The sequence below is a fragment of the Lactuca saligna genome, chromosome 7 (genome assembly GCF_052625555.1).
Source record: "Lactuca saligna cultivar CGN05327 chromosome 7, ASM5262555v1, whole genome shotgun sequence".
In the NCBI taxonomy this organism is placed as follows: domain Eukaryota; kingdom Viridiplantae; phylum Streptophyta; class Magnoliopsida; order Asterales; family Asteraceae; genus Lactuca; species Lactuca saligna.
This window is the reverse complement of record NC_136423.1, coordinates 61,029,559-61,052,962: the sequence shown is the minus strand read 5'-3', so window position 1 is coordinate 61,052,962 and position 23,404 is coordinate 61,029,559. Positions and strand designations below refer to the sequence as shown.

Sequence of the window (23,404 nt, the reverse complement as noted above, 5' to 3'; positions counted from 1 at the left end):
ATGGTCTGTGTGTTTGTAAAAAATATATTGTTTTAATTCAAAAACATTTTTTTGGTGTACCAATTATCCAATTTTGGATATCTTATGTAGTTATTTTAATTTCCTTTTATTTATTTTCTTTTTCTTTTAATTAAAAAAACTAAAGAGAAATCCAACCCTACCTAAGTCATCACTCTTCCTAATATCTCTCTAAAGAAAACACGAAAATGTCGTCTCCTCCAAAAAAATTAATACCAGCTCAAGACCACCCTGATTGCCACCACCACTTTCAACCACCTTCATCTCTACTTAGATTTTAGATGGAAATATCTCAAATACTATGAAAAATCCAATCTTCAAAACACAAATACAATCAATTGAGTGTGAATTTAGCAATGTAACAATTTCCCATCTTGAATCCCAATAAGATATGTCACACCCCTAAACTGGAACGACGAAAATGTTCGGGGGCGGAGGACGTCATTTTTAATATCACAAAACATACATCATAGTAATCAAAGTAACAAACAACCATTGTATTAATATTAAAAGTGTTTATAAAGTATGTGATTCACAAAAGATTGACTTCAAAAGTAAATAACAAAACAAGACATAAAGCTACTATACTCCATCTTCTGAATCTCAGTGCGCGTACCTATTTACTTGTTTCCTAAGAATACAAGTTATTTTGAAAGAGATGATCATCATTTAAGCTAGTGAGTTCATAAGTATTTAAGTGATGTAAAGTATGTTGTAAGTTCTTTTTAGAAAAGTTCGCATGTTCCTCTAGAAAATACTATATTTTATGATATGATGGAAGATAAATAAAAATTACTCTACAATTCCTTCTATGAGTACTAAATGGATACAAGTTATATATAAGTTAGAGTGAACATACAATCGATTGTGTGAATCTACCTTAAGCCCACAACCAAACAAGGAACAGGGAATGAGGTGGAAGTCACACATCCCATTGTTTGTTAGATCTTCACTGTATATAACCATGGTGTATTCATTTGGTACTTACGGAGTTAACTGTAGCAGTTCTATATATTTGATGAAAACAATCTTTAAGAAAATCATATATTTTCTTTAGTAAAAATAGTAACTACAATAGTTCCTTCTATAATCACTTGGTTTATACAAATTATATATGATCTAATATCGAACGGACAGTTAAATGGGTGAATTTGCCCTAAGCTCACAACCAAAACAAAGAACAGGAAGTAAGGCGGAAAGCACACATCCAATTGCTATCAGACGTTAATTACATATAACCCTGATGTATAAACTAAGGTATTATAGAATTAACCACTAAAGGTCCTTTAAGTTAAACTGGTTTACTAAAACGAATTAAACCCTTTTTCTGATAAGTTTCTAGTTTAGCCTACTAAATGTTTTATTTGAAAAGTATGTTTCTGTACTACAAAACAGTATATTGAATTTGTATACTATGACATGACCCATACCTGGTACTCCTTATGATTACTTGGTGTATACGAAATATATATTGCTAAGATCGAATAGATAGTAGACTGGGTGAATCTAATCTAAGCCCATAACCAAACATGGAACAGGAAATGAAGCGGAAAGCACACATCCTACTGTCTGTTGGATCTGATTAATATATATCTCTGATGTTTCTACTAGGGAATCATAAAGTTAGCATTATAGGCCCCTTTCTAAATTAATGTACTAAGACTCTGTAACACCGTAAATTTCAAAACAAAATTTTCAATTTTCTTATAAAACATAATTCGATTAATATTCATCAAACAACCATTTTAATTATCCAATATAGGTCAATACAAAATCCCAAGATCACAATGTAAAAACTCCGAGTGTGTGTGTACGGATCAAGTCGACGCCTTCCCGCGGTCGTCACTAGTACCTGAAACAATAACATCAAACACTGTAAGCACAAAGCTTAGTGAGTTCCCCAAAATACCACATATAACACATATTAGCCACTCGAGGCTATAACTCTGTGGGTCCGTGCACCCAAACTCTATGAACCCTCAGGTTTTGGCTCTGATAAACATGCACCACATAAATCACATAGAAATAATGCAGTACAACACATAACATACATAACATACAAATACTCTATCACATAACTCTGGTTACCTACTCAAGGTAATAGTATAGTGAGAAGACTCACCTCGCGTATCTCGGTATCTCACGAATCCTGGAAATCCCTCGTGCTCGATCCTCCGAGCTCTAATCCTCCTATAACATTATATGTCTCTAATTAACACTTTATATCTCTAAGGTTGACTATCCCTAAGAAGTCAACACAGGTCAACTCTGGTCAACGGTCAACGGTCAACTTTGACTGGACTCGGCGAGTGCTACGGAGACTCGGCGAGTCTAGACGTTTTCACCAACCCTCTGAAATCCCCTTACTACACGTCGAGTATCCCCCACTTACTCGACGAGTTTCACCTGAAAGAATCGCGGGGCCACCCCGACTCAACTCGCCGAGTCGCAAGAACAACTCAGCGAGTCCCAGTTTGACTCAGTCCACTCGTCATCCCTCTCCAACTCACCCTGACTCACTGAGTCTACCCATGACTCGATTGGACCACTCACTAAGCAATCCCAAGGCAATCTTCAAACTACTCGCCGAGTCTGATGAACAGACTCGGCGAGTCCATGCCATACAACCACTCCAACTCGCTTCTAAGGTCAGATCTGCTTCCACAATCTATAGATCTGGCCTCCCTAGACTGATTCATCACGTAGAGCTCCTATCTTGGTGCCCATAACACACCCCATGGCTCATAAATGGAGTTTTGACCTAAGGCATGAGGATTCCAATCCAAAGCCTCCATTAATTCCCAAAAAACTTGGGTAAAGGGACACTCTGGACCTCTAAGGGTCCAGATCTATGGTTCAAACCTCATAAGGGACCAAGAGGACACTAGATCTTGCCATAAAAGGGTTCAACAAACCCTAAATCTAGATAAAAAACAACAAGGAAGAAGATAACTCGAATTTATTACCACAATAGTGATGCTCTGGACTCCAAACCCATAGAAGTGGCTCCTCTTGCTTTCCCTTGGCTAGCTCTTCTCCTTCCTTGCAACAATGACACCTCCAAGATCAATAATGGCCTCTTACTTAGCTCCAAATGCTCACACTCGATTAGGGTTTCACTCAAGGGACTGGTGAGCACAAATGACAGCCATTAGACCCTTTAAATAGGTCTCAAACCCGAGAAATTAGGGTTTCATTACACAGTGCTGACTTGCCGAGTCCATATCCTGGACTCGCCGAGTCCAGGCGCGATCCCGCGTCAAGATCCGCGTCCCTACTCGGCGAGTTTGGAATTTGGAAAACTCCATGTTAATGAGTAGTTTAAAGGACTCTTTTGGATTTGTTGTGGTGAAAAGAGTGAATTTATAAGCTCTCTTTGATCCTTGTAAGAAGGCCATAGCCATTTTGTCTTATTATTATTTTTTTTTTTATCTAGGATTTGTGTTTTGCATGTTAGTAAAGTTAAATTTTTTATCCATTAGAAACCTCCCATGATGGTGTCTGTTAGTTATAGCCATGGTTAAATATAATAAGCACTTAGTAGAAGTGGTTAACTCACATAAGTGACACAACATGACTAACCCTTGAGCGCAACGTGATGCGTTGCTTGGTCTAAGTTTAATGGTGAAATTAGTTGGCTTGTGCTAGTCGATTCGCTCGCGGAGACTTGTGTTTAAGATTTGGATTTCTAGCACCATGTGAGTTTTTTCACCATACTCTATTTCATATTATATGACCTTTATATGGTTAGATGGTTGTAAACTATTTTGGTACAAATGTCTGTATTTACTAGAGTAGTCTTTTTTTTTATGATAGTCAGAAGGTTGTATGATAAGATCATATGTCTTTGTATGAATTAATGGTGGAACGTATTGAACCATGAGCCTACATGCTCATTAGGAGTAGTGACATGATGAGATCATGATCCTACTATACATGTCTTTGAGATGATAACGGAACAACATGGAACCATGGGCCAATAATCCCAATAGAAGAGGGTGTCATGGTAGGATCGTGAGCCTATGTTATAAGTATGACATATGGCGAATATACAATGAGATCATAAACCTAAAGTTGTATGCATTTTATTATTGCTTTCACCTTGACAAGGAGCACATACAAGAGTACCTAACCCATTCACCATAGTGCACTCACGTATATAGCATGTTCACACATCAACTATAGCACAGTTAAGCAAACAACGCCTTCACCAAATGCCCTAGTGCATTCTAGGACACAAAGGAACCTCCCTAGCCCATTAGCACATTCAGAGAATGCCATAGCATATTTGACACTTTAGAATGCTCCAACATAATGCTCTATCTTATGTAAAAATGTTCCATATTTGAATGCTCCACCCTATGTCAGAATGCTCGACCATTATTTTAAATGCTCAAGTCACGTTTAACATTATCAAATGCAACATTCAATCCATGAAGAAAATGGATAAAAAGATCAGATTGAGATTCAATATTTCTTACTGACTTTAGTTAATGAATACTTTTCATTTTATTATAGCAAAAAGTAACATAAAGTTTACCTTGCTGTATATTCTAAAATTCATTATACAACTTAGATTGTTTAGTAAAAGCTTATTGTATATATGATGTCTCAAAAAGCTTGTAGAGTTTTGTTGAACTGTTGATTGTTATCGACTTTGGAGATAGAAAAGCTTGACAAGTAGCATTGTTGAAAGCTAGAATATAGTCATAAAGTTCCTTCCATTAAAGAAACTCATCCACCAGTTAAAGAAGATATGACTCTAATAAATCTTCTAGAGTTTTGTTGAAGTGTTGCTTCATATGAATATAAAGCTATTGAAGCATGATGAATAGAATTGTTGCATGCTTCAATATAGACATTAAGTTTTTTCCTTCGAAGAAACTCTAGCATCTAAAGAAGGTTGAGAACTAGAAGAATCAACATATGATTTTAGATCTAGAGTTTGAAGGATTATATCGAATGCACACGTCTAAACAAGGTAATTACTACAATTTGTTGGGTAGATATGAAATTTTTATTCTTTTTCAATGGAAATTAAGTAATAGATATTGACAAATTAGATCAGAAGAAAAAGAGAAGAAAAATCCAACTAATAAATGAATAGGTGAATGTTTAATGGATCTAAAATTGAGTATGAAAGTAATTTCTAATACTCGGAATATGATATTTCAATTCAGAGTGAATCAGATGGAATCGGTGACTGTATCATCTTGATGCATTGAAACCGTTAATGAGAATATAGAGAAACGATTGTGAGAAGTGAAAATCTCCATTATTCTCATTAAGCTAAATGATTTCACACACACATAAAGGAACTAACACATATAGAACTAACGTTACAGAATTGGTAGGGAACTAACTATGGTTAGGTTGTATCTTAACTGTTGGATTAGGTGTCTAAGCCCATAACTATAATTGGTATGTACTTGATTTGATTTGTAGCATGATCCTTTTGGGCCGACTTCACTCATGCAATCTGACAGGATGATTAGTGGATAGAGAGTTGAATTTATTATTTGAAATAATAAATTAGTGGTTACAATGATTTTATTAATATATTACAAGTTTAATATATTATTTGAAAATCATATTATTAATTAGTAATTAATCTGGAATTCATTTTGGGATTATAGGTACTAACTGATAAAGCAAGGGGCCATTTTGCAAATCATTGATATTTATGAAACAAGGCTCTTGGACCCATTGGATAGGAGTGGACGAAATTCTATAGGGAAGCCCTGTAGATTTCATCCAAGGGCTTCTAATGAGGGGTTCACGAGTTGCTTTGGACATAAGCAAGGAAAGTAGGGTTTCCACTTGAAAACCCTAATACCACAAGTACATAAGGAGGTTTTTCTTTGGATTATCAGCCAACCCTACTCTTTGGAAGAAGCCTAGCCGATTTTCCACCTTTCTCATCTCATACTTGCATTGGGTGTTTGTGACTCCATTAGAGGTGCAACACTTGGGGCACTAAGCTTTCAATAGTCAAGGTGGTTCATGTTATTGCTACATAACAAGTGAGGTAATGAGCAAACCTTAATATTACATATGAATTTCGAATTGTATATGCTAGATATAGGGTTATTGCTTTGGTGTTCATATTTGTAAGTTTAATAGAGAAAAACTTAGATCCAAAGCAATTAGGATTGCATGATCACATAGGAAAATAGATACACCCATAACCCATCAGTGGTATCAGAGCCTAGGATGTTTGTCAATTGAATTGATACAAGAGTGAATTGTTCAAAGCTGAAGAAAATAAACATCTATTGTCTGACCAGTGAACTCGACGAGTTCAGAGCCCAACTTGACGAGTTGACCTGTCTGTTACCTAAAATTTTGATTTTCTGATCAGATTTTGATTTGGATAATTACCATAACTCATTTTTATTGCTTAAAATCGATTTTTCTAATTTGTAACATGATATCCTTATGAAATTTGAAGATTTGGTTAACATTGGATAATATAAGATTATTTTGATTCAAATATTTAACCTAGTATTTTGAATAGTTTCAAATTGCACCCTATTGGTTTTAGAATTTAAAATTTAATTCAAAGTTAATTTTCAAATATGATATTCTAAAACCCTCGTAGTTTGGAAAGTTTGAAATTACACCCTATGGCTTTATGATTTTAATTTAATTAAATAGTTGTAATTTTGAAATCTTAAATTTTAAAACCGCTAGTATTTTAAAACTTTTAAAATACATCTTTATGGATGTTGTTAATAATTTAATTAAAATACAAATAATAAATTCATAAAAAGTTTAGATATAATCAAACTAAAAGTTTAATTTATTAGAAGACTAAACCCCTAGTATTTTAAAAGTTTAAAATACTCCCTTATACTATTATAAAATTAAAGGTTTAATTTATATATATATATATATATATATATATATATATATATATATATATATATATATATATATATATATATATATCTGTATAAGAAAAGTCAGTATTACTGTTAGTAGGCCTCATTCATGAAGCTAGTCTACAAGGGTGTTTATGAAAGCAGCCTGTAAAATGATCGCCATTGGGTATCCACTATTACCCACCGCACTCTTAACTGCTGGAGAATCGTTAGCTGAACGGGTAGTATAGGAGATTCTCATTAATAAGTATAATGAAAATACAAAGTAACTAAATGTTTTATAAATTCCTAATCTTAGTTATTTAGGAAAATGTGAATTTGATGCTAACCCATAAAATTGCACATTACGCTATATTGGACAGTTAGTGGAGCGTGTGTGCTTAGCCGACACACTAATTTGGAGTAATGAAGGATGGCAATGAGTAACCCATAAATTATCATAGATCGATTGAGCATGTGTGGCTAACCGACATATTTATTTGGTGATAAATGGCATCGAGAGTACCACCCTAATTTACATGGTTATTCACACCATTTTTGTGATCCTTGGTATTCCAGTCACAAACTTGAAGAGCATAATCAAGATTAAACATGCCATTGAAAATTTCAATGAATCTCAAAGGATCTAGGAGTTTCATCTAAAACCTAATTCATTAAATTTTTTTTTTCATGGTGGAATTTGTAAATCATCATTTACCTACCTTCAAATAATTTGAAATTGGATTACTACATCCCTCTTACAAATTATGAATTGGTGTGTTGGGTCCTAGCCTTAATGTTTCATTTTGGTGCTATATAAAGGACTTAAATCAACTAACTTGAATTTTCTCCCTTTGTAGATGTCTAGTTCTGACAACTATGGTCTTCCTCATCCTTTTTGGAAAAGGCTTTCCTTCTGAAGATGATGTTCCTGTTGGATAAGTTGTCTAAGTCCATAACTATATTTGGTATGTACTTGACCCGATTTAGCATGGTCCATTTGGGTTGCACTTCACCGAAACAGTTTGAACTTTTAAGAAGAGGATATGTATGGTTTATTAATATATTATAAGTTATAATATAGTAATATGAAATCATATTATTTATAGTATTTATCAAGAATTAATTTGGAATTAATTTGTGGTCAAAAGAGACTAATTAAATATATAGGGATTGATTGTGTAAATCATTTATTCTTATAATGTGGGCTAATGATCCATGATTTCTTATGTTGGGCTTAACCCGTATGGTGACCCATGGATACTCCATGGAGGTTAAAACCCATGGATCATGAGGAATGTGGAAAGTCATGCACATTAGGGTTTACATGGTGTAACCTTAATGTAACCACACTATATAAGAAGCCCTTTTGTTCAAGAAATTGGCACCTAGAGTCTATATAACTGTGTGACCGTTTTTTGTGTGCTAGAGAGTCCTCTTCCAAGTTTTCCAAGTGTTAGTGGTGATTTGTGATTCCACTTGAGGCATTAACTTTATTGGTGCTTGGCTGTTAAAGCTCCAAGCAACAAGCTACAATAAAAGGAATGTTATCTAACTTGTTTTATTACCTATGTATCAAAGATTTGTATGCTAGTTAGGGTAATACCTTGGAGAATGAAAGTTTGCATGTATAATATAGAAAACATAGATCCAAGGTATTTTGGGTTGCATATACACCTTAGGAGTGTTAGAATGCTCAAAATGCTTCAGTTCAAGTGTCGATCAAGATGAAAAATCACTCCCTTCTTCGTGCGAAGGTGGAATTTGAAGTCATACTTTTCTTCCTGCACCTCCTCCAATGATTCTCCTTGACCCACATTTTCGTCAACTTGAAAAGTTCAAGGTTACTCAAGCCCTATTGGCATGCAAACATAAAGATGGAAACTCTATATGTACACATGTTCTAAACATGAAGTCGCACGTTGACAAACTGGGAATGTTAGGTGTCGTTTTCCCAAAGGAGCTGGCTGTTGACTTGGTTCTTCCGTTACTTCCTGATTCATATGGTCAATTTTTTAAGGACTACTATATAAAAAATCACGACGTGACCCTTATTGATCTAAAAGAATTGCTTATTGTTGCTGAATCAGAAATGCTGAAGAGCACTGGTCAAGCAAAAGAGTCTGAAGGATCAATCTCCTAAAGTTCTATGGATATTGACAATGGCAACACTAGAAGTCCAGAATAGTTTTATCTTCCGAGTAGAAAGAGAAAGGTTGATTCTAAGATAGTCCCATGTATCATTCCAAAAGAGTTCACCTATTTCTATTGCCACGAGAAGCGGCATTGGATGTGAAGCTGCCGTATCTACCTGAAAGATCGCAAGGATGGTAAAGTCAAATTGTATGACTCTACTTCAGGTGTATCCACTATATAACTCTATTAAGTTCCTATTTATAGATTCTTAATACATGATGTGATAAGATTGCATTTTAATGTTTTGTATGATCAAAGAGAAAGAAGGAAGCTTAAAAGAAGAGCAAGTTGAATCTAATTGGTAAGAGATGGATTTCAATTACATGGTTTGAGGATCAGATTTTTGAGCTACTGCTTAGGAGTTATGATAGATTGCTTAGGAATATCTAGAAACATAGTTTTCATTTATATTTGCATTGTAAGGACAAGTTTTTCGCACTTTATCAATAAAATAGTTTTGATTTTATCTTATTTTACGTTTCCTTGCAATGACATTTATGAAAATTGATGTTTATATTTCTATTGTTAGCAATGTTGAAATGGATTTGATTCTTAGATATATCATTTGTGGTAGTGTCATAATTTACCAAATTAGGAAAGATTATCATCGCCCAAGTTTCAATTGGACAGAAACTTGTAATCGTGCAATATTGAATTGTGTAATGTATGAGAATCTTGATCTTTGGGGAATTATGGCTAATTCCTTGTTCACATGTATATGTGAGTTAAGTGAAAGACTAAAAGATCTAGTACACATTGATGTGGACTGGTTAAATCTACCAAAAAGGATGATAAGTCTATTCTTCATGATTTACTGTAGGTTCAGTAAATATGGTTATGCTTACAAGATTAAATGTAATTCTAGTACCTTGAAAAGTTTCAATGTATAGTAGAAATAATAGGAAGAATCAATTAGGAAGAAAGATAAAAGTTTCTCCAATCTGAAAGGAAACGAGAGTACTTAAGTATCATGTTTTATGATCATCCTAATGATTATGGAACCATGTCACAATTGATCTTCTAAGGACACCTTAGTGCATTTGTATGGCTTAGATGATGAATCGGGAATTGTTAAAATGGTTAATCAAGAAGATAAGTCATACTTCGTTCCACAATCGAGTCTTAGAGTCATTCTCTAGTTACTCCAAGTTGTACCTTGAGTGATATGTTCTAAGTAGGTTTATAACACATCATAAAATATGGAGTAGAAATGTTTCTTACTCTTGCACATTTGAAATTGGTAGTTGTGATGTTTTGGCTAAAGTAAGGACCATCTAAGACCAAATATATGAAGTGTTTCTTGATAAGAACCTACACTAACTATTGAATATTTTCTTGTTGAGAAATGTTCTTTGACAGAGAATTTTATATGTCAACAGGTTAGTGGGAGTCTTAATGGTCTTGAATAGTTTCAAGAACTAAACAAGAATAAACCTTTTAGTTATCACTAGCACAAGACCTAAGGTTAACAACCTATCGTGTTGACATATTCTTATTTCTATACCTATTCCAGTTAAGTTGACTATGCATGTGAGTTCTATGAGTTCTCATTTGACTGCATAATGGCAAAGCACCTTGATCAGTGAAAGTATATTGATCAGTGTAAGTGAGCTACTCAATAAACTAAAAGCACCGGTAGGCCCTTGTGCTGCCAGATGGCAAGAAATTAAGAATAAGCAGGTTTAATCCATATGAGTTTAATTTTTCATAAACATTGTCTTATGATAGTGGTTTGAAATGACAAGTTCAGATGGATAGGAACACATACATCATAAAATCTAAATGGCAATAAGGTTCTCTCTACTTCATGAAAATGATTGTGATGAAACACTTTCACTAGTAGATTTTAAATGATTAAAGTTAGTAGTTGTGATAACTACATTCTCAAATTCAAGTATGATTACGTCATCCTTCTTCATAGTTCGAATTGTGAGAAATGAAAAATGGTTTAAACATGCGGGACTTATTGCTATAAGTTATGAAAAGGTTTAGACACACACATAAACCATCTAATGAAAGGTGTGTGAGCTTGAGAGGTCTAGATAGAGACTTTTCAAAGCACCATGTATCAGAAATCTAAACTTTGGTAAGAAAGTCAATAGGTATTGATTTCTAGAACAGTTGATTTCTGAGAACATGTCAAAGCTAGTAGGAGCATAATTGTTATGCTAATAAGAACATAATTGTTATGCTAGTGGGAGTAAAATTATTATGTTAAGTGTTGCAAGTTAACAATGCTATTTATAGGAAAAAAAGTTCTAAATTTGCAAAGTTGTAGAATTTGAAAATTGTTTCACTATAGTAAGGCTTAATGGAGAAGGCATTTATACTTCATTTCAAATCTAAAAGTCTAGATTGAAAATTTAATAGAACTTAGTCATGAACGTGTATGAATGTCATGTTGAAATGTGTCGACATAGGAAATTCTATATATGGGAATATTTTAGCGAGAGACTAGTCCAATATCATGTCTTTATGTAAGACATTATGAATCGTATCCTATATGCTTTGGGTATTGGATCGATTACATATGCTATAATATTCTGATGTTTTGATTTTTCAAAACGACTAGCGCATTAAGAGGGAAAAAGGACTGGAAACAGATATGACTAAAGTTGTTAAACAACTGTCAAAGACAATCTAATATTTACCGAGGATTGGTTGCTTGTGGATAGTTGAAAGAATAGTAATGGATGGACCATATTAATATAATTCTGAATAGATAGGATTCTATTAAGAATATATTTTATATGGCAATTATGGAAATGTTTCCATAATAGGAGTTGGATATTAAGAATCTATGTGTAAGTTAGAAACTTTAATGCAAGAAGGATGTTCAAGGAATGTACCCTAAATGTGAGACTTCATCTCCAATGGAATGTTTTGTAATATCATTGTTAAAGTCTCTGTGACTTTGGAACCTCAACATTACAAAAGGGATAATTGCTTGAAAGGTTAGACTCTAACACATTCTATTAGTGGCAAGAATTTTGAATTCTTACACATATAAGGATTGAGAAATTATGAAATGAGCATAATTGGAAATGTGTTCAATTGATCTATTTCACAAAGGAAGGACCATAGATAAACATAGTGTGAATGCTTGGATCATGGGATGACTATTGATTTAATTCAAGTATTGAGTTGATTAGACGAAACAGTAAACAATTAATAAGGTCATGGTGATTAAATAATAAGTGTTCTATTTATATTCAAAAGTTTTGAGACCATATTGGATTAGGTTAATCTTGTGTTTCATTTTTCATGTTTTACTTTCCGAATAATAAGATTATTCAAATATTCACAGTCGATCATAATTTGGAAGTAAGTAACGATGTAAGACTTTCATGAATTTGATTGTAAATTATCTAAGTGCTTAGACATAGAAAATGTTTGCTGCAGTGTTCGTGAGTACCCCTGAAATAGGATTTGAGTATTGGATTAAGCCCACACTCATTTGAATCGCTTAATGGATTTTATCACGAGTGATTGTGAGATGATTGTATCTTATATTCTTGAAATAGAGACATATAGTTGTTATTTGCGAATCAGTCAAGCATTTATAATACGTAAACACATCAGTAACTTGTTATAAAACACATTGTTGTGTGTGATTTGATGAGTAAATAGTACAAGCATATTAGTCAAAGTTTATCCGTTCCTTTTACCCTAAATGGGATAAAAGCGATATATGTAGGCCCCTCGATGATTTAGTGATGACACCCTAAGCACTTGGTCAAGCCTGGACTAAGTTGATGTGTTCAAATTGTAGTCTGAATCAGTCGTCATAAGTCGGAAGTTGGGAAACAAAATTTGGAAAATAGAATGATTACAATCCATGTCTCTTGCCTATGCGATATCTTGTAGAATGGAGGAAAATTTGATCACTTATCTAAATGATGCGTTATTGATAAGATCAGCGTTCGACAGCGGCTTTTAAAAGCTACTATTGCTAGTCAAATTTTGAAGTCATACATGCAATAATAGTTATTAGACTCATCCAAGTGGGAGACTGTTGAATTAGGTGTCTAAGCCCATAACTGTAATTGATATGTACTTGATTTGATTTGTAGCATGGTCCTTTTGGGTTGCATTCACTCATACAACTTGACAGGATGACTAGTGGTGAGAGAGAGAGAGAGAGAGTGAGAGAGTTGAGTTTATTATTTGGAATAATAAATTAGTATTTAAAATGATTTTATTATTATATTACAAGTTTAATATATTATTTGGAAATCATATTATTAATTAGTAATTAATCTAGAATTAATTTTCGAATTAAAGATACTGATTGATAAAGCAAGGGCCATTTTGCAAATCATTGATAGTTGTGAAATTGAGTTCTTCGACCCATTGGATAGGAGTGGACAAAATTCTATAGGGACGCATTATAGATTTCATCCAAGGGCTTCTAATGAGGGGTCCATTAGTTGCTTTGGCCATAAGCAAGAAAATTAGGGTTTCCACTTGAAAACCTTAATACTACAAGTATATAAGGAGGCTTCTCCTTGGATTTTCGGCTAACCCTACTCTTTGGAAGAACCCTAGTTGATTTTCCACCTCTCTCCTCTCATCCTTTGCATTGAGTGTTTGTCACTCCTTTAGAGGTGCAACATTTGGGGCACTAAACTTTCAATAGTCAAGGTAATTCTTGTTATTGCTACATAACAAGTAAGATAATGATCAAACCCTAATATCTACTCTAATAAATACAGATCTTTTTACCACATGTCACATTGTAATTCATTTTGTCATATGTAATTTTATGGTTATTTTAAATTAATTTTTATTCTACATGTCATTTTATGGTTTTTCCATTTTATTAAATTCCATATATTATTTAAATTTAAATCTAATGATAAATGCATATCAATTTCATTATTAGATTTTCCTTCCAATTTCAAAATTACTAAATTAAAGTTTTATTAATTTCATTTATCTATTTATTTAAATCATTTGTTTAAATTTAAAAGAGAAAAAAAAAACACTTTAATTTTTATAATTCAATATTTTTCTCATTTTTCTTATAAATTCAAACTTCTCAACTATTTTAAATTTTATATTTAATTTTTTTTAAAATAAACTCATGTAATGCATGAGTCTCACACCTAGTTACATATGAATTTCAAATTGTATATATGCTAGATCTAGGGTTATTGCTTTGGTATTTATATTTGTATGTTCAATAGAGAAAAACTTAGATCCAAAATCGAAATGTAGATATACTCATAAGCCATCATTAACAACCACAACTAATTCTATGTTAACACATGGTTAAATACAAATTCCTCAAGTCATGAATGAAATACTAAACCACAAACTCTTAATTCATAAGAAGGAAAATATACATTACGTTTTCCATACAAAAAGCAATACAAATGGTGATGAATTGCAAAATAAAGATGAAGATATAAAGAATTTAATTATGGAAAGGTTATAACCTAGTTTTTCATGTGAGCTACTTAATTAAGACAAAAATTACAACCTCTTATAAAAAGATAATTATTTCCATCTACATCTCATCTAGACTAATATCTTGTGGAACATCGTAGCCAAAAATCATGGAGTAATCATCCATTTCATTCCCCTCTTGTGTATATTTTGGTATCCTCCAACTCTTTGTGAAATTTGAGTCATCTCCATATTGTAAAACTTCTAACACCTAACAAGTCAAGAAAGAGAAAAAATTATCATTAAAAACACTTGTTTGCGCTTCGAATGAAAGGGCAAAGAGTAACATATATACCTCAGTCATGGAAGGTCGCGCATCAGACGATTGTTGTACACAATATGAAGATGCAAGTACTAGTCTGTACACTTCATCAAGTTCATATGCACCTTCTAGATCAGGGTCAACTAGTCCATGGATGTCTCTAGAGTCCATAAGTGGTTTGGCCTATAACATTGCACACTTTATTATTAGTACAAATGTATCGATCTTTATATCATTACATAGGAGTGTAAATGAGCCGAGCCGAGCCCGAGCCTGACAAAGCTCGAGCTCGGCTCGTTTAATTTGAGGAAGCTCGAGCTCGAGCTCGAGCTCGATTCGAGCCTTAAAATGAAGCTCGAGCTCGGCTCATGAATAATTTAGTGGGCTCGCGAGCCTAAACGAGCCTCTATGTGTGTGTGTGTGTGTGTGTGTATATATATATATATATATAGGCTCGTTTAAGCTCGTTTAGGCTCGCGAGCCTATTAATGAAGCTCGGCTCGAGCTCATTTAATAAACGAGCCTCATATTTAGGCTCGAGCTCGGCTCAGGCTCGTTTAATTCGATCTCGAGTCGAGCTTTTAACGAGTCGATTCCGAGTAGCTCACGAGTAGCTCGGCTCACTTACATCCCTATCATTACATATGTTCAATATATCATCTCGTGCGTTATCATAACAAACTCAGAGGTTCCTTAGAAACTGCATAACGACTCTGTTGGACTAAAAAAGTCTTACGTCATTATTTATATATGTAAATTTACTTTTAGCAGTCATACATCTGGGTGTCTTTTCTACCAGTAAATTGTTGAACCAAATGTCGCTTAATTAAAGGATGATATCGTTACTAACCCACAATACAAGGTTTTGTTTGTCTGAATTCACAGGCATACGCCCCGTTATGATCTCCAAAAGAAGAACTCCAAAAGCAAAAACATCGGTTTTCTCATCAACAATCCCATGCATAAAGTACTCTGGTGCTAAGTATCCGAAAGTCCCTTCAATAGGAATTACAGCATGTTGTGTCCAATTGGTTGGAAGCCATTTCGCAAGACCAAAGTCTGAAATCTACACATATAATTACATGAAAATAACTTTAATTAGCTGATAAATGGAAAACTTCAAACTTTCCTTCCGTAGTAGCCACCTTTCTCCTCACCTGGGGTTCAAAGTCTAGATCTAGAAGAACGTTTGATGCTTTTATATCACGGTGTATTATCCGATGCTTGCAACATGTATGAAGATAATGTAAACCTCTAGCAATTCCAAGAGCTATCTTGTATCTTTCTGGCCAGTTTATATGCTTTTTTGTTTTTCCTAGATTATAACAATTAATGGGACAAATCAGAAAAAAGAAATGATAAATATTTCAATTTAGTTTTTCATACCATGTAATGCTGAGGAGAGAGTTCCATTAGGGTAGTAGTTAAAGACGAGATAAAGTCCATTTTCTACACAACAGCCGACCAAGCTTGCAGTATTAGGATGGTGAATATGTCCAAGAATTCCCAATTCCATTAGGAACTCTTTCTCCTTATTTTGATCTTTGTTGTCCTTAGCTAGCTTTTTCACTGCGATTACTTGTCCATTTTGTAAGTCACCTTTGTATACCTCTGAGTATCCTCCTATACCCACAATATTATCTGAAAAGAAATACTTAGATACTCAGATTGCATATTTTCTTTTGACAACTACCGAAATCGAAGAACATATCTTTGGAATTTTCAGTGTTCACAATGTATGTATAACAGTTATATGACCAATGGCGTATCTAATTTACTGCTTTAGATACACACTATTACAAAATAAAAACTACTTTTGTGTTGACATTGAAAAACAAATCGTGGGTATGCTTTAGCATGATAAAAACTTCTATTTTTACTTTTTTACACTTCAATAACTAGACTTTCATATCGTACATAACATACCCCATAGTTATGTCTAGTTGTGCGCTTGATTGTGTCTGGAATTAAATTTGTATACATGATCGTGTATATATGTGTTTACATATACTTATCAGTCTTTATGTGTCTCAATAGTAACACATAGAGACAAACATATACTTAAATATTTACATTTCATAAGTATTTTGTACCTTGGTGGAAGTTATTTGTGGCATTGGCAAGCTCTACATAACTAAAGCACTTCAACAAAGGAGGGGGCTGTTCTTTGATTGGAAGCTTCGCGTTGGGTTTCCTAGCGTCAGTCTCAAATGGGTAGCGTAAGAAAGATGAAATGCGTTTTAACGAAGATATATGTTTTCTAAAAGAAAATTGTCCTTTTAACTCAGTAGCCAACTGAGGTCGTGGGGATTCTGTTATGCTTGATCCTTCAAAGCTAGAACTATCTTCTTCTGTGCTATGATAGTCTCCTTCAGATAAATCCAACACGTTTCTAGGTGAACGTTGCTCGTTCTTCTTTCTTGACAAATCTGAAACATTAGTCTCAGTTACAGTTTCTGATAGAATCCATAAGAATTTGATATTCTTAGTGAAAGCAACGTATAACTTCGCTGTTATATAATATCATATGAACTAACCTTCTACATTGACAATGCCAGATTGAAAATCTTGTTGTGGGACATCAGATTTTCGAACCAAAACTAACGTACACGACTTTGGATGATGATCAAGGCAGTACTTTTCTGCTTGATGGACCCTAACCATGATAACAAACCTCGAATAAATATTAATCCAGAATGTTAGCAACAGAAATTGAATTAATGCTTGATAGACTTCTTACTGGTTTAATTGGTTGCTTTTACTTCCGATGAGAAGATACTTAGGAGATATGGTTTTTGCTTCTTCAATAAGTCCTTCCCCGACACTTGAATTAAACCCAACTCTTGCCTCCAACTTCACCTAGGAAATAAGCACATTATATTAAGTCCCCAATTATAAGTTATCGTGTAGAACAGACATAAGCGAAAGATCAACAACATTGTGAGTGTATTTATTGAGTTACTTGTTTGGCACGGCATATGTTGGCGAATTCTCCCATGACAGATATAACAAAAGATTTTGCTTTCCGAATTCGCATTTGATATCTGTTGACTGATTTCTCTATGCCCTCTTCTTTCTTACTTATGTCTTTGTGTTTCTTCCTCCTCTTGGCCACTGTAACGTTATCGAAATGATATAACACCAAGAAAAAAAAAACATTGATTGTACGAACAAGGAACATGTTTATTACATACTAACCAAGGACATGCAAAGCCACGATAGTGTCATTCGGACGAGCCAAATTACAAATTGCTGAAGACAGAAGATCCATGCTCTGTTCTTGATCTAATGTGATTCCTATGAGTATTTTAGTTGCAACAGGTTCGATCATTTTTTCTGTACTCCACGAAGAAAAAAAGATTAAACAACAACGAGCTTGTACATGTTCTTTCTGCACAATGAATGCTAAATACTAGGCTTGGATATGTATAAGAAGATGATGATGGTGGTGATGGTGATGATTGATTAAGGCTAGCTATACTTTGGGATTATCCTAGCGATTGAAAAAGCTTGTTTAAGAAGCATAAGCAACTTTTAAGTGTCACCTATTTATCAGTGTGTATGTGTGTAAAGGAGGACTGCAATTAATTGGTTATGGTTGAAGGAGGAAGATGGGGTGCTTTGTTGACTAAGCAAAGGTGAAGTGGCACTGTATGATTTTGTCTTGTGAGATAAGCGAAAGGCAAAGGAGTGTTTTCATTTTGGAGTTTGGTAGGATAAGGAATGTGACATCTTAAGATTCCTTCCCTTTATCATGGAGAAATCTTTTGAATGACACTACCATGATTTGGAAACATCCATGAACTTCAAAAGTATGTAGGGTTTGTATTTTGAATCACTTAATTAATTGTCCCATTAGTTTTGAATGTCGCTTTGGGATTATCTTTAAAAAATCTTAAACAACTCGAGGACTTCATAAACATGACGATTTATATCATGAATATGTTTGATTCGGTATAATGTGTGTCATCGACAAATTTAAACAAACTAACAACAACATGACTTCATAGATGCATAGACATGACACTTAGAACGGGATACATGAATAGAAACCAAACATACATGCAGTTGTAGATCTAACATGTGTCTATATAATTTCCATTTGGTATATTTGGTTTTCTTACATATTAATGTATATTAAATTTTTCTAGAGTTGAAAAGATAATGTATATTAATTTTTTGATGTCATATCTATAGAGGTACATAGTGTACAAAGAAAAAAAAAAGCTAACAATGCGTTTGGTTATGGAAAATTTTCCAGATTTATATGAAAATTTTCTAAAAAAAACGATAATTTTGAAAACACGTTTGGTTCGTTCAATTTTCCAAAATTTTTCAAGAAAATAAAAATTTTCATTTTTCTAAATTGTATGTAAATTAGATAAGTGTTTTTTACAGTTTTCCAAATTTCTAAGATGGAAAAAAAACTCCTACGGTTTCAAACAAACGCGTTTTTTAAAATTATCATTAAAAATGAAAACAAACAGAAAACATTTTCTTAAAAAATAAAATAATTTTACACAACTACACGCACACTAAGTTTTCTTTATTTATTTTGGAAATGCTTTAATCAACGATATTTAAAAATAAATGGTAAAGTTTTTCCTTTTTTAGAAATGGAAGTATCATAAATATGCAATAAGTTTTATTTATTTATTTAGAGTAGATGGATTGGGAGTGTTTTGGCCGTTGTCAAAATAAAGTCTATTGTGCATTTTATATAGTCTTAAAGTTGAAATTAGTAATTAATTATTTTCTTTGTATGTATTTGCTAGTTTATTTTATTTGTACTCTTTTAACTTTTGAATTTAAATCCACGATCAAATATATTAATATAGTCCATATGATGTGATCAACTTTGCACTTTGAGTGTGACTTCCGTAGCCAACTAGCCTTAATAGGTTACATTCAAATGTTTTTAAAAGAGATAACGACTTAGGAGGGTAATAAGGTTTTCAGTTTGTCCGTATTAAATAACTAAAGTTTTTTTTTTTTGTGCGTATTAGACCAATATGGTTGTTATTACCGTTTAGAAATAGTCATTTTACCGGTTTTAACGGGTAAAAATGACTATTTCTAAACAGTAATAACAACCTATTGGTCTAATACGCACAAAAAAATCTTAGTGACCTAATACGGACAAACTGGAAACCTTATTACCCTCCTAAGTCATTAACCCTAATTTTAAAGAAATTGAGAATATATGACCATCAACAGTAAACTACTTCGTTTAGAACTCGTGTCGTCCCATATAACCTGCTACTCTCTCTATATAGCGAAGCTCTTCATCTATAGTCGTCCCTTTGGGGACATCCGATAAAATTGGAACAATATAGAGAAGATTAGCATGACCCCTGCGCAAGGATGACACACACAAATCGAGACAACATGTGGATTCTATGGCCAGATTGATCTTCTTATTGATGTCTTCAACCATTTGTGGCAAGTAAGGGTGATCTTTCTTTCTATAAAGTCTCCTTTAAGTTTTTTACTTTTCCTGTCATTAAGTTTCATGCTTTATAACTTTCGTTTATGTGTTGTATATAGTATGTATATATTTGTTTATGTGCTAATTTTTTTTTTTTTTTTTTTTTTTTTTTTCATTTTGTAACTTCAGTTTCTTAGTTTATGTTGTGGTTTTGCTTTTATAAAATAATTGATAATAGACATTCTATACAAATCCCTGTTGGTTTTACATTTCCATTTGGTATCAAATGTAGACATTGATGGGAGGTATCAAAGTGAGATTTTATTTTTGTACATATGGATGTGTTCATGTAAACATTTAAATGATAAAAAAGAAGTTATTGATAAAATGTTGCATATTTATGTAATGAAGATCATCAATCATATGGGTTTCTGGATTTAGAAGTTCTGGAAGAGTTGTGAGATAAGTTTAAATGGAAGCAACTATTTTCAGTCAAACAAATCAGTCACATTGATTAGTAAGCATATTTTCTAAATAATTATGGTTAATGACTTAGGAGGGTAATAAGGTTTCCAGTTTGTCCGTATTAGGTCACTAAGATTTTTTTGTGCGTATTAGACCAATATGGTTGTTACTACTGTTTAGAAATAGTAATTTTTACCCGTTAAAACCGGTAAAATGACTATTTCTAAACGGTAATAACAACCATATTGGTCTAATACGCACAAAAAAAACCTTAGTGACCTAATACGGACAAGCTGGAAACCTTATTACCCTCCTAAGTCATTATCCCTTTTTAAAACTTTTTCGGTTGTTGCAATTTTAGTTTGAAATCATCTAAAATGACTATATTAAATTTTAGAGTAAAGTACAGAAATGGTCCCTGTGGTTTAGTTAAATTCAAAGTTTTAGTCCAAACTATGAAAAGTTGATAGGTCGAGTCCTTATAGTTTTAAATTATTGTAGTTTTGGTCCTTTCATCTAATTCTGATAGTAACCCTTTGTTAAAAACATTTAAAATGACTAACATGCCCCTATTCTATTTCTAATTTTCTTTTTATTTACCTATTGATAGGGATGAGCAAAAGGATCGAACTGGCCGGAACCGGCCCAAACAGGACCGGAATCGGGAACCGGCTTCGGCCAAACTCAAGAACCGAACCGGCTCGGCGGTTCTACCGGTTCCGGTTCCAGGTTCCTATCGGTTCTTGTCGTGTCTTCAAATGTTGGAACCGATCTTCGAAAAATAACATCATACGGTTCCGGTTTTTGTCGGTTCTACCGGTTCCGGTTATATCGGTTCCGGTTCCTACCGGTTCCCGGTTTCAAAAATCCACAAAAATAACATCCTGGTCCCAGCCCAACCGGTTCCATCGGGTTCCTGTTCCGGTGCCGGTTCTGGTTCCGGTACCGGTTCCGACCGGTTCCCCGGTCCATATGCTCTTCCCTACCTGTTGATTATTGTAACACCCCAAAAATACGAGCCAAAAATTTCATTTTTGAAAACATATGTTTAGCAAAACATTCGAATTAAAACGTTTACTGATCATAACATTTTATAAAGATAACGCATGTCTAGAAAACATTTCATGAAACATAATAATGACAGAGTACAGATCCCCACGAAGATCTCATGATGCGAAATACGGAGCATGTGTGTGATGGGCCGCTACCGCACCAACTCTTTCCCCTTCGAAGGAAAGGTACCTGAAACAAAAACTGAAAATTGTAAGCACGAAGCTTAGTGAGTTCCCCCATCATACCGCATACCATACAATCACATATCATACATATTGCCAGGCATTTCTGGGGTGCCCGACCTACCCGGTACGACCATTTTGGGGTGCCGACCTACCCGTGTCAAGCCATTATGGGGTGCTGACTACCCATGTCAAGCCATTCTGGGGTGCTGACTACCCTTCGGTCCTGACGACCGAACCTCGGGGACTATTTCACCCCCTACTGCTACTATCACATATATCATAACATAACATATTATCAGACATATCTGGGGTGCCTGAACTACCCTTCGGTCCTAGCAACCGAACTCGGGGACTAGTCCCCTCCTACTACCTATATCGCATATAACGTAAAAGCCAGCATGCAAACATATCATCATATACTGTCAGACGTATCTGGGGTGTCTGACTACCCTTCGGTCCTAACAGCCGGACTCTACTACTTATCACATACAACATATCATGCTATCATATAACATATCAGGTAGTAGCAAACCTAGATGATATCACAAAAACAATCATCTAACATACATCTCCTACTGGTGGGCCGACATTGTGGCCTTAGACCCACCGCTACTGGAAGGTAACTCACCTCGTAGTAGCTGCTGATCTGTGTGGGAATGGTCTGTCTGCTACTGCTGCTCCGGAAATCCTCCGACTGTAATTCCCACCAAACACTTAGTCAAATACTGCTAACCGCCCTCAGGGTAAATTGTCCATTTACCCTTAACAAGTCATGAGTCAAGTCACAGTCAACTGCCAGTTGACCAGACTCGCTGAGTTGTCTTGCCAACTCGTCGAGTCCCTTTCTCTATACCCAAGTCCAATAGTCCTTCATCCTACTCGCCGAGTTGTATGAACAACTCGCCGAGTTCGCCTTCATCCGAAGAACACTCTAAGTTATGACTCGCCGAGTTGTTCTTGAGACAAGAAGATTGCCATGAACTTGCCGAGTCATGGCATTGACTCGCCGAGTGACTTCATGAGTGAGTCTGGCTTCCAACCCACTGAGTCATACCCTATGACTTACTACTCCAACTCGCAAACACGAAAAGGGGAAAAGCCCGGGGACTCGCGACTCGACTCGCCGAGTCAGATGAACGACTCGCCAAGTCTGCCTCATGCAAAAACTATACACACGATTTTGCTTGAATCCAACCCATGTCATTCATAGATCTAGGTTCCTAGGGCCTGGTTTACATGTAAAGTTTCCAACTTTACGTGTGGATAATCACCAATGAAGGTTTTAGGGGTCAAAGTGCACCAAAAGGGGTAGATCTAGGACTTTCATGCAATATGACTCCATAAAGGCAGTAAATCCAAGCTCAAGGGAATAAATCATGCCTGGATCTAAAGGCTAACAACTTATTACAACCCACAAAGTACAAACAAGCTTGGGGAATGGCTCAAGAAGGACTTGCATGAAGCTAATAGGGACTACAAGCTT

General features: G+C 34.5%; 1 protein-coding gene and 1 non-coding gene across 2 annotated transcripts; one reads left to right on the top strand and one right to left on the bottom strand.

The window, feature by feature from the left end:
* Nucleotides 1-14,383: 14,383 nt before the first annotated feature.
* Nucleotides 14,384-18,313, bottom strand: LOC145003992 (Protein kinase superfamily protein). Its single transcript, XM_078962899.1, has 10 exons — nucleotides 17,989-18,313; nucleotides 17,753-17,904; nucleotides 17,531-17,649; nucleotides 17,328-17,446; nucleotides 16,884-17,219; nucleotides 16,177-16,431; nucleotides 15,948-16,105; nucleotides 15,641-15,856; nucleotides 14,824-14,973; nucleotides 14,384-14,739 (listed from the first exon to the last, which is right to left on the bottom strand). Exons 1-10 carry the CDS (start codon nucleotides 18,119-18,121, stop codon nucleotides 14,590-14,592), a joined length of 1,788 nt encoding a protein of 595 aa, XP_078819025.1. The 5' UTR covers nucleotides 18,122-18,313; the 3' UTR covers nucleotides 14,384-14,589.
* Nucleotides 18,314-20,087: 1,774 nt separating this feature from the next.
* LOC145007660 (U6 spliceosomal RNA) lies at nucleotides 20,088-20,190 on the top strand. Its single transcript, XR_013663034.1, has one exon. It is a non-coding gene; the product is annotated as a U6 spliceosomal RNA (small nuclear RNA).
* The last annotated feature ends 3,214 nt before the right edge of the window (nucleotides 20,191-23,404 follow it).

Excerpts from the sequence above, each read along its gene's own strand:
- LOC145003992 (XM_078962899.1), bottom strand. The coding sequence starts at position 18,121 with ATGATCGAACCTGTTGCAACTAAAATACTCATAGGAATCACATTAGAT. Across the intron at positions 17,447-17,530 it reads AAAAGCAACCAATTAAACCA|GGTCCATCAAGCAGAAAAGT; the intron begins GTAAGAAGTCTA and ends TATCATGGTTAG. Across the intron at positions 16,432-16,883 it reads CACAAATAACTTCCACCAAG|ATAATATTGTGGGTATAGGA; the intron begins GTACAAAATACT and ends ATTTCTTTTCAG.